This window comes from Gekko japonicus, unplaced genomic scaffold, assembly GCF_001447785.1.
Source record: "Gekko japonicus isolate JY-2015 unplaced genomic scaffold, Gekko_japonicus_V1.1 scaffold78, whole genome shotgun sequence".
NCBI classification, from domain to species: Eukaryota; Metazoa; Chordata; class Lepidosauria; order Squamata; family Gekkonidae; genus Gekko; species Gekko japonicus.
In genome coordinates, this window is record NW_015165236.1 from 1,279,890 (window position 1) to 1,294,266 (window position 14,377).

The window sequence follows — 14,377 nt, forward strand, 5'->3', positions numbered from 1 at the left end:
CCCCCCCCCCCGAGCTGTGCAATCCTGTGAGCCAAAATTCTACTTTGTGAGCTCGGGCATTCAAGTTGTGAGCGAACAATTTGGCTCCTGCATAAATTAGTCTGCTCTGAAGCCCTCCTTCCTGAGCGAAGACAAAATATGTGTGAGCCGGAGGCTAAAAAACTGTGAGCTAGCTCACACTGACTCAGTTTGGAGGGAACACTGGGCTGGAGACCTCCTGGGATTACAACTCATCTCCACACTACTTATATCACAAATGTAGATCCTTTTAAAGGGGGACTGCTAGCGGTGGGGACTGAAGGGAGCCCCCATTTACAGACGCAGTAAGCCTCTGGATCCGGGTGCGAGGAGGCAACATCAGGGGAAGGCCTTGGCCTCTACGCTCTAGTTGTTTGTGCTTTCTTTCAGATGGCTGTAATCCTGGGGCTATCACATTGCTTATTAGAGGTCTTGTCCTTTCATTTGCATTGATTTATATTCGGTGGCTCAGAGGTTAAGACGCTGAGCTGCAGACCAGAAGGTCGGTAGTTCAGCAATTTGAGACCCGAGTGCCACGTGATGGAGTGAGCGCCCGTCTCTGACCCTGGCTGCTGCCAACCTAGCAGTCCGAAAGCGAGACATTGCAGGTAGATAAATAGGTACCGCTTCGGTGGGAAGGTAACAGCGTTCCGTGCACCTCGGCGTTTAGTCATGCTGGCCACATGACCACGGAAAAGTCTTCGGACAGCGCTGGCTCTTCGGCTTGGAAACGGAGATGAGCACCACCCCCTAGAGTCGGATTCGACTGGCTTTCGAGCAAAGGAAACCTTTACCTTTACCTCTCATTTGCATTGATTTCTACTGTGTAATCCGCCTTGTGTCCCAGTGAGAACGGTGGACCTCAAATGGACCATCCCATGCCAGATGAGTGAAGGTACAGGTGTCTGGGGTTTTGTAGCCCCAAATTGTGGAAAGGGCTGGTGAGTTGCCAGCAATTTATGGGAGGAGGAGGAGGAGATTGGATTTATACCCCACCCTTCACTACCCAAAGGAGTCTCAGAGCGGCTTACAATCTCTTTTCCCTTCCCTTTCCCACAACAGACACCCTGTGAGGTCGATGGGGCTGAGAGCTCTTTCAAGGATTGCCCTTGAGAGAACAGCTCTAAGAGAAATTCTGACTGACCCAAGGTCACACCAGCAGCTGCATGTGGAGGAGGAGTGGAGAATCAAAGCCAGTTCTCCCAGATTAGAGTCCGCACCGCTGAACCAAACTGGCTGTCCAATGTTTTCAAGGCAAAAGACACTGAGAGGTGTTTTGACATAGCCCATACATAGCAACCCTGGTCTCCCATCCGATTACTAACCTTAGATGACCCTGCTTAGGTTCCAAGATCTGACAATTGGGCTAGCCTGGGGGAAAGAGAGGAACAGACGTAGTTTGCCATTGCCCCTCTCTGTGCAGCTTCTGAGAACTCACAAGATTGGGAGAGCCAGTTTGGTGTAGTGGTTAAGTGTGCGGATTCTACTCTGGGAGAACCGGGTTTGATTCCCCACTCCTCCACGTCCACCTGCTGATGTGACCTTGGGTCAGTCTCAAGCTCTGGCACAGCTGTCCTTGGAAAAGAGCCGTTTGTGTCAGAGCTCTCTCAGCCCCACCGACCTCCCAGGGTGTCTGCAGTGGGGAGGGGAAGGGAAAGGAGTTTGTAAACTGCTCTGAGACACCTTTGGGTAGTGAAGGGCCATGGGGCATAAATCCAATCTCTTCTTCTTCTTCTAGCCTGGGTAATCCACGTCAAGGCACATATGAAATAGCAACTTCTATAAAGTTGGCCTTCCAGGACATTCAATGAATGACCTCAAAGTAGCTGTCGTATTACAAAGGAACTTCAGGAACAGAATGGAAAGGGAGATTGCTGAATAACAAGTTATTCCAACCCTTGGAACAAAAACCTCCCCGGGACTCAACAGGGTTTTCAGTTTCTTGTCTCATTACGTATGGTAACTCATTCAGTCTTCACATATGTATTCTCATACAGAGGGACTGTACATCCTCTGTATTTCAGTGTATTTCTTTTTCAGAATAGTATATTAAAATACTGAAGGTAATGCAAGGAATATTGGAATGTTTTGCTGACATACCACTGCACCCATCTCAAAAAAGAAAGGGGAAAAAATGCTAAGTTACCTCCACGCCTGAGAGGAGACAAATGGGGAATCTCAGTTTACTTCCCACAATTAGAAAAGATGCCTTTACACATTTATACCCTCTTTTGACATGTTTATTGCTTTACTGTTCTTCCCCCCCCCCCCTTAATTAAATCAAAACCACTGTTGACCTTAGAACCTTAGCTTGTTATTTAGTTTTGTCTTTGCATATCTTAAAGCATCTTCATCGTGTTACATGCTAATTCGCTGTTCAGCCGCTGTCTAGAAGTCTGAGCCTTACCTCCCATTCCAATGTATCTGAAGAAGCGCGCCTTGCACAGGAAAGCGCATACCTTGAATAAACCTTTGTTGGTCTTAAAGGTGCCTGACTGGACCCTAAATGTGTTCAGCTCCTATAAAAGATAGTAAATTAGTCTATTGTACTGTCATCTCCACTCCATCTCGGACTTTGTAACCCCCTTATCGCGCTTTAGACCAGTTTTTGTTTCCACTGTGCTTCCGGGATATGCAATTCCAGACCTACCCCACTGTTTATTGGAGGTCTTTTTGCAATCCAATTGAATTGCTTTTCAGCCTGCACAGTCCGCCTGGGGCCTATGTGAGAAAGGTGGCCGACAGAAAGATCTATTTTCCCTTACAGATCTATTTAAATCTTCCCACAGGAGACTGAAACGTCAAGCGAAATGGACCTAGAGATTCCTCACAGAAGATGTACGTTTCTTCCAACCTGTGCTTTTCTGTCAGGTTATTTTTATTTATTTATTTATTTATTTTTATTTAATTTTCGACTTCTATACTGCCCTGACCCCGAAGGGTCTCTGAGCGGTTTACACAACTGTTTATACCTAACTAGGGCCACATTATTTGTGGAATCACCCAAGCACTATCGTAATCATGTTGGGGGTGGGTGGGGGGTCGATGGCCCTGTACGTGAATCACACCTTCTTATACCGTCAGTGGAAGTTCTATAAGTAGATGGGTGTGCCCAGGGGTCCTTTCGTAGAAAAAGAGGTGCAGGAGCTAATTAGCATAACTCATTAGCATAGCTTATTTGCATATGCCACACCCCCTGACATCACCGGAAGTGTGTCAGAAGACAACACCCACCGCTCAGGCACCACTGGACTGTTTCGGATTGCTAGCTATGGGTGGGGAACCTGCAGTTCTAAATGGTCCTAAATGTGCCACTGGACTGTTTTGGGCCGGGGGGCCGGGGGGGAGCTCTGCAACTTATTTGGCTGCGTCTTGCTCTGACTGAGGGCTGCTGGGAGCAGGGGGTGGGGCTTGTTGCATGTGCCCGCCCCCTGGGCTCTTTACTGCCAGAGCTCCGCTCCTGCACGCTCCCGCAGGAAATGACCCCTGTTAACCTGCATATTCTGTCAGTGGAAGTTCTATAAGTAGATGGGTGTGCCATATTTAAGGAGTGTGGATAGGATGGTGACTGTATGGAACAAGGTGAATAACGGTGGTCTATTCTGATAGGTATAGCTTATTGTTTATAGGATCCTGTTACTTAATTTCTGTACTGTCTAATTTGTCTTGTGGATACTTATGCTTTTGTTCCGTGTGGTGGCTCCAGACTTCTAAAATCCTGACGCACTGGTTATTGAATGTCCCGTTTTTGTTGATAGATCAAGATGGGTGGCCGTGTTAGTCTGTCTGTAGCAGCAGAAAAGAGACAGAGAGTCCAGGAGCACCTTCAAGACTAACAAAGTTTGTGGCACGGCTCACTTCTTCAGATACAGCAGAAATCGTATCAACTGCAACTGCAGCTGCTGTATCTGAAGAAGCGAGCCGTGACTCACGAAAGCTCCTCCCCTGCCACAAATGTTGTTCTTCTTGAAGGTGCTCCTGGACTCTTGTTCAGTGTCCTGACTCACTTTGTGTAACCCACCCTGAGTCCCCATGAGAAAGACAGACAAGTAAGGTAAAGACATCCGAATGCATCAGCAAACACTCGTCTGCAAATCTTCACAACTCCTACTTGTATTAAGAACATAAGAGACGCCAATGTTGGATCAGGCCAGTGGCCCATCCAGTCCAACACTCTGTGTCACACAGTGGCCAGAAATACCAGGTGCCCTCAGGAGGTCCAGCAGTGGGGCCAGGAGGACACTGGAAGCCCTCCCACTGTCGCGCCCCCCCCCCCAAAGCACCAAGAAGACAGAGCATCCCTTGCCCCAGACAGAGAGTCCATATCTATACCTTGTGGCTAATAGCCACCGATGGACTTCCCTCTTGAAGCCATCTATGCTTGTGGCTGCCACCACCTCCTGTGGCAGTGAACTCCACGTGTTAATCACCCTTTGGGTGAAGAAGGACTTCCTTTTATCCATTCTAACCTGACTGCTCAGCAGCTTCGTTGAGTGCCCACGAGTTTGGTATTGTGAGAAAAGTACTTCTTTCTCTACCTGCTCTATCCCTTGCATAATCTTATAAACCTCGATCATGTCACCCCTCAGCCATCGTTTCTCCAAGCTAAAGAGCCCCAAGCGCCTCAACCTTTCTTCATAGCGAAAGTGTTCCAACCCTTTTATCATTCCAGTTTCCCATTTTCTGCACTTTTTCTAACGCTATCATATCCTTTTTGAGGTGTGGTGACCAGAACTGTACACAGCAGTCCAAATGAGGTTGCACCATTGATTTATACAGGGGCATTATGATACTGACTGATTTGTTTTCAGTTCCCTTCCTAATAATCCCCAGCACAGCATTGGCTTTTTTTATTGCAGTTGCACACTGTCTCGACATTTTCAGTGAGTTATCTACTACGACTCCAAGATCTCTCTCTTGGTCAGTCTTCCAGTTCGGATCCCATCAGCGTGTATTTATAGTTAGGATTTTTGGCCCCAATGTGCATCCCTTTGCACTTGGCCACATTGACGCCCATCCTCGACAGTATTATTTTTGAAATATCAATAAACAGTGATTTTAAAACGAAAAAGGAAAAAGAATGCATCAGCCGACTGAGTTATCTGTTCCTTTCATAGGCTCTTGCTGTCTTTCGGGGCGTCCGTCCACGTCAGGTTTCTACAGGTAGGCAGCGATACCCCTCCTGGGGAAATAATGGCAGCCAGCCAGTTGAGGGTTGCTTCCCCCCCCCAAAGTCCCGCCCCCCCATATACTAGCTGTGTAAGAAGGTTTTTAAAATGTATTTATTTCCTGCAGTTATGATCAAGCTTCAGAGAGGCCCAGGCATTCTTTTGTGACATTCGAAGAGTCAGGAAAGAGGCGCCGGAGAGAGGTTTTATATTCAGAGTATAAAAGAAGTAGATCTTCCTCGTCAAGTACCCAACACAGTCCCCAAGACCTGTCTTCCTCCCCCTCCCCTTCCTCCTCCTCCTCCTCCTCTTCTTCCTTCCCTTTGTGCCTCTCTCGTTTAAGAAAACTGGACTTCCTTTGCGCCTCTGGAGACTCGTCTTCTGCAAAACGCTCCCTGGAGACCATCGTCGCCGGGATCCGTGGACCCAGACCCCAGTCCAGTGGGTCAGCAGGGAGCAAACGTTCTGCCTCTTCCTCCACACCGCCTGACCCCAGCGTGACCGAGGAGGAGGAGGAGGAAGCCCTTGGCTCGGAGGCCAAAGAGAAACCGCCACCCCCACCGGGTTCTCTGTTGCCTCTGGAGAAGTGTTCACAAACAGAAAGTGTCTCTCTTTCCCCGCAACCGAGAGAAATCCAAACTCAGACGTCCTTCTCGAGGTTGACGATCATCCAGAGCTCAGCTTATAAAGGCCGCATCCTTCTGGTGGAGAGGTCCCTTCAGGTACGGATGGGAGCCGTTCCTGTGCCCAAGGCCCGGCCTCCTCCTCTCAAGCTGATCCTCACCGATGACCTGAGGAAGAGCAAGCCCGCAATATTTTCCTTGATGGAGCTCACGTCTCTCCAGCACACCGACAAGACGAGGAAGGGCAAGCTTCTCGCGTCTCTGTGCGGACCCCCGGGCCCCTTTGAGAGAGCCGTCCCAAAGAGCTCTCCTCCGAGCAGAGACTGGTCCGGACTGAATGTCATCTTTTCCCGCGCCTCGTCTCTGGATGAGTTCACGCGAGCCCCTTCACTCATGGAGAAAGTGGACAAAGACACCAGGGACCTCCTTGAATTTCACGTCAAGAAGAAAATGGTGCAGTGGAAGTGTGGGATGCCCAGCGTGGTCGCCCAATCCGTGGCCGTGTTCCAGTCGCTCTGCCGAGACAAGCCAGCGAGCGACAGCCGAACGCCAACAGAAACCCTCACGCTGACGTCACGGAGGCGCGTGAGTCTGGCACTCCGCATCTCCCCACACGGGATTGTGGGCATCTACGCTTCAGAGCACGCTCTGGAGCTCAAAGAGACCTCTGCTCTCAGCTCTTGGAAGCCAGAAGATATCCGTCGGCTGGCTTTCCACACGGCCGTGAAGATGCTAGAAATCAAAATGGGAGCCTTTCCGGAAAGGGTTGGGAATTCCTTCCGGCTGTTTCGTGGCCTTTCCAGAAAGCCTCTTCCCAAGGTGATCCGATCCGGCAACAAGATCCTGAAGGCCAAGCATCCTTTGCTGCCCTTCCTCGCCCAGGAGAACGTCTGCATCCTCGACCTAAACATCAGACGTAAGGGCCTTGCCTACACTGGGAACTTTTCAGTCGTGTATACGAGGGTGACGGCCACCGTGGTGACCTCCATTTCTCCCCGGCGCAGGGCGTCTGAAGAAGAGTCCAGGCAGCGGATGGCTCAACTTTTGGTCAGCGTCTGGAGGCAGATTCTCGGGATGCAAATCCTCAGGATGCAAATCTCGCACCTGGGCTTGAGCCAAAGACCTCCGCTCCCCCAGCTGCTGGACTCTTCCGCGTCATCCCCTTCCCCGCCATGCAGTGCGGAAGAATTACCAGAAGCGCCGTTCCAAGGAGGTCCTTTGACTCAACTGGTCGCTCACCTGGTCCCAGTAGATACCCCCAGGCCCCCGGAAGAGCCGCCGCTTGTGGAAGGGCTTGAGAAAAGCCACCAGGAAAAGCCACCGGAGCCAGAACCCGGCCGGCGGGCTCCTCTTCTTCCTTCCTTTGGCCAGCCGGACCCCAAAAGCGCTGCGAGCAGGAAGGCCATGAAGTTCCGTGCGGAGGCCTCCATCGTCAGGACCAGCATCTACTTGGAGCTGGAGGTGAAGAAAGAGAAGCTGAACCTGCACCTGAAGAAGCGGATGCGAGCCTCACTTCAGATGCGGCAAGGGATCGGCCTGGAACTCACGGTTGAGCCCCGGAGGAAAGGGAGGGCGTCGCAGGCTCCGCGGCAGGCCCCCTCCGCCCCCCGGTCCCCAGGAAGGCCTCGCCGGTCTTTCTGCTACGTGTGCATGCCTTCCGACGAAAGCGGCACCGAGCTGAAGACGGTCTGCTGGTCCCTTCCCAAGTGGATCCTGGAGATGAACGGGTACCGCACCCCCGAGGTGGCGTGCTTCGCCCGCCGATCCAGGACTCCGCAGCCGGTTCAGAAGTGAGCCCGCTCCTGCCGTCTTGTGACAGAGATCTGGAAAGCCCGCAGCCTGCATTACATGGGATACTTCCTAATTTAAAGGGGGGGGGGATGGGGACTATTAAAGGCTTTGCCTGGAAACGATAAATCCTGGGCTGCTTCTTCTGCAAAGCCTTTCGCAAGCCTTAAACCGAAATGTTTACCAAAGGCCAGGGCCAGCCCCTCCTTTCCCATCTCCTTGCAAACACAACTGGCCTTCTGCCAGTTGCAGGCTCTGCAACAGAGCTGTGGCTTTTTTTTTTAAGATTAATCCATCAATTTATACCCTGCTTTTCTTCCCAGTGGGAGCCTAACCCTAACCCTCAGTTTTTATCCTTGCAACAACAATCCTGTGAGGTAGGTAAAGCAGAGTAGTTTGGTGGGGGAGCCAGTTTGGTGTAGTGGTTAAGTGCGCGGACTCTAAGTTGGGAGAACCAGGTTTGATTCCCCACTCCTCCACTTACACCTGCTGATGTGACCTTGGGTCAGTCACAAGTTCTGGCACAGCTGTCCTTGGAAAAGAGCAGTTTCTGTCAAGAGCTCTCTCAGCCCCACCCACCTCACAGGGGGTGTCTGTTGTGGGGAGGGGAAGGGAAAGGAGTTTGTAAACTGCTTTGAGACTCCAAGTGAAGGGCGGGGTGTAAATCCAATCTCTTCTCTTCTTCTTCTAACAGGAACCGGTCGGAGGCTACACATGAGCTCGTGGGGCAAAGGGCTGTATGAACCTGGGTCTCTGACCGTGGCACTGGCGGGGCCCCTTTTTGTCAGTCCCCAAAGATGTGATAATGCCAGATTGCTGGCGGCCAACAAAATGATGAAGAGAAGGAGGAGAGATTGGATTTATACCCCGCCCTTCCCTCGGAGTCTCAGAGCGGCTGACAAACTCCTTTCCCTTCCCCCTCCCCACAACAGACACCCTGGGAGGTCGGTGGGGCCGGGCGAGCTCTTTCGAGGACTGACCTTGAGAGAACGGCTCCAAGAGAACTTGTGACTGACCCAAGGTCACCCAGCTGGCTGCATATAGAGGAGCGGGGAATCAAATCTGGTTCTCTCAGATTAGAGTTCGCACTACACCACACTGGCTCTCAGGGACTGGTGCCTGTCTGAGGCCTGTTGGTCGGGGGTGAAAGCAGGAGGGATTTTGGCTCCTCGGCCCTCCGGGGGATTCCCCCCCTACAATTTTCCTTGACGATGGGAGCAGGGTGGGGCGAGGCGTGCTGCATCCTTTAACCCTCAGGAAACAGGCTTACCAACTGGCCTGGAGAAAAACGCCCTGTCCCCCGAAAAGAGGCTCAATGCATGGGCAAACGGGCAGTGGACCCTTCCTGTGGCATGGTGGTAGGGTCGCCAGCCTCCAGGTGGGGCCTGGGGATCTCCCGCTTTTACAACTGACCTCCAGCTGACAGAGATCAGCTCCCCAAAATGTCTGCTTAGAAGGGTGGAGTCTGTGGCCTTGGACCATGCTGAGGCCCCTCCCCTCCCCAAGCCCCACCCTCTCCAGGCTCCACCCCCCCAAACTCTCCAGGTATTTTTGAACCCAGACCTGGCAACCCTGCACGGAGGCCAGCAGCCTTGCCAGGCAAACAGCTTCCCGTCAAGCCTCTGCCAAAGGGGAGGAAACGTCTGCGCTGCCTGTCCAGGAAACCTAGGCTGTCAACCTCCAGGTGGCCCCTGGAGGTCTCTCTCGCTATTATAACTGATCTCCAGACTGACCAAGGTCAGTTCCCTTGGAGAAAGTGGCTGCTTTGGAGTGTGGAATGGATGGCATTCTATACCAATGAGGCCCCTCCCACTCCTAAAGGCAAAGGTCTCCCTTGCTCGAAAGCCAGTCGAGTCCGACTCTAGGGTTGCGGTGCTCGTCTCCGTTTCAAAGCCGAAGAGCCAGCGCTGTCCGAAGACGTTTCCGTGGTCATGTGGCCGGCATGACTAAACACCAAGGCGCACGGAACGCTGCTACCTTCCCACCAAAGTGGTCCCTACTGATCTACTTGCAATTTCTTGCTTTCGAACGGCTAGGTTGGCAGGAGCTGGAACTAGAGACGGGAGCCATCCCTGAACTCCACCCCAACATCTAGAGGCATTTTCTCAACGCAGAGGGGCCAATCCCTAAGTGGAAACTTGCACTTTTGAAGTGCTGGGGAGAATCCAATTGCTCTTGTCGCCGGGGGGGCGGGGGCGGAGGTAGCCAAAGTGGAAAAGGTGCAGACCCCCCCCCCCCCCCCCAATTTCCCCACGCTCGCAATTTCCCTGCATTCGCCCCGGAGCGATTCGCGAGAGCACAAGCGCATGCGCGATTTGGGGAGGGTGGCCAAGGAACCCTTCCTCCGCCCCACCCCTGCGCGTGCGCACACGCGGCCCTGCCCCAGGCCTTGCGAAGGGGAGGAGGGAGAGAAGGAGCCGGCGAGGGACGGGGCCTGGTCTGCGCAGGCGCTCTCGGGGGCGCGCGCCGTCGCCTCGGGAGCGGCGCCAGCCTAGATGGGAGCAAGGCGACGTTTTTAACGCAGGCGCGGTGGCCAAGTGGTAAGGCGTCGGTCTCGTAAACCGAAGATCACGGGTTCGAACCCCGTCCGTGCCTCACTAAGGGAGACGCTCCGGAGCCCGCTCCGTCCGCCTCGGCGGTGGAGACTGGAAAGAAGGGCTCATTTTTAGGGCAATTCGGAGCCTGGAAAGGGAGGGGGGGCTGCAAGCGCGCTTCGCTTCTGCGCCGCGTTCCCACGGGGCGGCAGAATCCGGATCCAGAGTCCAAATCACGCCCAGCTGGCGATCGAGCTGATCTCCCCTCGTGCGTTCCGTTTGGGCGCCTCCTCGTGGCTCTTTTCGCTTTGCAAGACGAAATCCTGACCGTCGAAAAATAAACGAATCAGCTCTGTGAACAACTCTTCCTTTTTAATACAATTGTAATAAATTGTTTTAATGAATGTAATGCTTGAAAAGGGATACTTCTTCGCTTTACTGGCTCGCTGTTGTTTAGTATTGATTGGCTTTTCTATATGTTTGCAAGAATGGTTAAGAGGCTGAAGCTGCAGACCGGGAGGTCGGCAGTTCGAGACCCGAGTGACGGAGTGAGCTCCCCCGTTACATCCTTCCAACCTAGCGGTTCGAAAGCAAGAAATTGTAAGGAGAGAAATAGGGACCGAAGCGGGGGGAAGGTGCGCCTCGGCGTCTAGTCATGCCGGCCACATGACCACGGAAACATCTTCGGACAGCGCTGGCTCTTAGGCTTGGAAACTGAGATGAGCACCGCACCCCTAGAGTCGGATTCGACTGGCTTTCAAGCACCTTTATTCGCGATTTAAAGGGATTTGTTAATGAGTAGCCTTGCACCATGTAAATGATTTTGTTAAATGGACACAGAGGTGGTGTTTCCACTATTTGATATTTATGTACTTAGTCAATTGGTTTATTTAAAAGAAGGTTTGTTTAGTGCGAATTGGTTATTTTCCTACGGTTAGAGTTTCTCTTGTCTGTAGTTCTCCTTTCTTGTACCGGCTGTTTTTTCTTGCCGCGCGGCGAGCGTGTTACCAACGGGGCTGCCCGTTCAGACGTGACACCCATCAGGCACTTTGCAGAGGCGCTCCTCCCTAAACCTGGGTTTGCAACGGACGTTCGCGTGCTTGGATGGGGCCTTGGAGCGTCTCTGGCTGTTGCATTCACGGAGCCGTCCGGGGAAGAAAAAACTCGAAAGTCACAAACGGCGCCCCTCCCCGCCGTCGCCTTCTGCCTTTAGGAAACGCTGCCCCCCCCCATGCAGGGTCCTTGTTTTTGGGGTTCTTCACGCAGCGGAACACAGAGCGGGGAGGGAACCCAAGGGCCATCTAGTCCACCCCCACACACAATGCAGGAAATCCACAGCTAACCCCCCAGCACACCTTCAGGTACAAGCTCTCCCTCCTCTGTGAGGGCAGATCTGTGCGTTCCTCCCCCCCCCCCCAATACCTAGCCACCAATCCAAAACAGTCCAGTGGAGCCTGAGCGGTGGGTGTTGCCTTCTGACACACTTCTGGTGATGTCAGGGGGTGTGGCATATGCAAACGAGTTATGCAAATGAGCTCCTGCACCTCTTTTTCTACGAAATGACCCCTGTCACAGGGGGTATCTGTTGCGGGGAAGGGAAGGGAAAAGAGATTGTAAGCTGCTCTGAGACTCTCGGGTAGTGAAGGGCAGGGTATAAATCCAATCTCTTCTGCAAGGAGTCTTAAGGTTGCCGGCCACTTGCGATGTCTATTTCCTACGGCTTCCACTCTCTCGCCAGCTGCTGTGAAGCACGCAGCGGTCAGGGGAGAAAGGTGGCCCGCGGAAAGGCCTCCCCCGTTACATCCAGCAGCGCCGCTTTTGGAGAGTCGTGACAATCAACTTGGTGGAGAAAAGAGCTGGACGATTACAAGTGGGCACCCCAATGCAGCTCGGAGCTGCCCCGTGAGCCAACCGCAGGGGCGAAGGCTGCAAGCCAAGAGGTGCTGGGTTCGAGACTCCCGTAAGCCCGCAGTTCAACGACTGGCCTGGGGCAAGTCTGGCTAGCCTTTGCTTGGCAGCCTCCCCCCCCCCCGGCGTAAGGCTACCTCACAGGGCTGTGAGGAGGGTTACCAAGAAGGGCTCGCAGCACCACATACTGGAATAGCGACTCTCTCTGTGTTCTCGACTCAAAGTTCCCTTTCTCGATCGGGAAAGGGGAAAAGCTGAATCCGTACTCGTGACTCACAAAGCCCGGCCCTTCATGTCCTCTCCTGAACGACAGGGCAGAACTCATCTATCACGTTTGTGTGACATCAGCCATAAAATGGCAACACCGTCACCAATGCTCCCTCTAAGCTGTGGAGTCCTGTGAGCAAAAATTCTATTTCGTGAGCTCCTGGCATTAAAGTTGTGAGCGAGCGATTTGGCTACTGCATAATTTAGTTTGCTCTGGAGCCATCCTCCCTGAGCGGAGACAAAATGTGTGGGCCGGAGGCTAAAAAACTGTGAGCTGGCTCACACCAACTCAGCTTAGAGGGAACACTGACCGTCACCCAGAACAACAACAACAAAAATCCTTCTTGGTTCCTAAGAGAAAAAAAATTCTTTAATTTTCACTTTATGGAAATACATTTTTTCTCATTCTCGTTTCCATGATACAAAAATGTTAAATATGAAACGGAGTTTATGAAATCTACCAAAGCCGACTTCCTTTTACCTTGAAGCGAAGGAAGGCTGGTGAATGTTATAGGCTTCCGTCTGTGCTCTAAAGTAGACCCCCCCACCCCACCCCAGACACAAAAGGGTAGGGAGCAGGAGATGGAAGCGGTTCACCTACAGAGAACACGTTACATTTGCGAGGGAACCAAGAGAGGAAGCGTTAAGGGGTGGCCAGGGAGGAATGGCGTGATGGAGGCCGGCGCGCACGACAGCGGGAGAAGCGGCCTTCCCCACGGGCAGGGAGCAAAAGAGAGGAATTGCAACACGGACAGGTTCCTTTTGCAGACTTCATGGGCTACATGCCGTGGTATTGAGGCGATCTGAGCTTAACGCCCATCTTGCTTTTTAGGTCTAGCACGTAAAGACAAGCAAAGGTTTCACGTCATCCACAAAACCAACATGTACACGCGCGCGCACACAGACGGCAGACGGTGATTGTTCGAGGAGACAGTTTAAAAAATTAAACCGGTTTTCCAAAAAGACATCCTTCTGCTTTCCTTTCTTTCTTTTTTTTAAATAGACCCCACTTTATTTACACAAAGTATGGCTTCCGAGGGGGCGGACGTGCCGCAAGATCGCTTGGAGCCAAAGTCCACTTTGCAGCGGGGACAAGCAGCCGGCTACCACATGTCCGGGACTTCGAAGACCATGGAGGAAGCACTCTTGACGTCTCCTAGAGGAAGCCAAAGCACAGGGACCAGGTTAAAGAGCCATCAAAGAAGAGAACGGAGCCACATTCTGAACCACGTGAGCGGGTAACCGGGGTTCGGAAGGACTCCAGAGCGTGCCACGGGCCTGGCAAAGCGGCCGCTCTCCTTGCCCTTCCGTCAACATACAATGGGGAAGGGGAGGGACCTACACGCCTACCCCCCATGTCTATTTTTAGAGAGAAATTTTGGGGAGGGGGTGCCAATGGTGGCTGTTCTGTCTCCAAAGCTTTTGGAGACGAGAAGGGGAACTGTGCCAGACGTCTGCCAGAACCACCCTCGACGCAGCAAAAGGCTGCGTGGTGAAATCTGCACCAGCCCAATCTCTGAGGCCACCGCTGGCAAAGAGAACTTCCCCTAAAGCCGGACAACGGGCCCTGCCAGGCTAATGGAGCTTCAGCCACAGGCGAAAAGCTCTCCAGCATGACAGGAGCTGTTCTCCCAGCAGCAGTTTGCTCCTCCTCCAGGCCAAGGAGAGGCCAAAAATATAAACCGCAAGGGTAGATCATCAAAAGATACACAACTTTCACAAGTAAACAGTAGGCACCAGTCTATGGCAATACAATAACAATAAATTGAAGAGAAAATAGAAAATAACCTCAAAGTCCACAGATTCCATTTGAGGTAATGAGCTGTGCCTACATTACTGTGGGAATTGGGGCGAGTGTAAAATGTTACTATATGAGGTGCCTTTAATGTAGATACACTGGAATATATACATCCTGAATCTCTCTCCGGCTTTTCATATTTCATTGTTGTGTTGTTATATTGTTATTTTGCAGTTCCATTTTCCGCCGTACAACTGAAGAAGATTGCTTTGAAATGCCTGGCATACCTGGGAAGGACGTTTTCGACTGTTAGAAGTTTATTTGTGCTTTGGG

The 14,377-nt window shown here is 52.2% G+C and overlaps 1 protein-coding gene and 1 non-coding gene across 2 annotated transcripts in view; one reads left to right on the top strand and one right to left on the bottom strand.

Annotated features, from left to right (window-relative positions):
* The first annotated feature begins 10,120 nt into the window (after positions 1-10,120).
* Positions 10,121-10,192, top strand: TRNAT-CGU. The gene has a single exon. It is a non-coding gene; the product is annotated as a tRNA-Thr (tRNA).
* A 2,621-nt stretch (positions 10,193-12,813) lies between these two features.
* The window catches only part of PARN (poly(A)-specific ribonuclease), a 41,914-nt gene continuing 40,350 nt past the window's right edge, over positions 12,814-14,377 (bottom strand). The window contains exon 24 of the mRNA XM_015409905.1: positions 12,814-13,462. Coding sequence (XP_015265391.1) covers positions 13,410-13,462 — 53 coding nt within the window. The 3' untranslated portion in view covers positions 12,814-13,409. The remainder of the gene's footprint in view (positions 13,463-14,377) is intronic.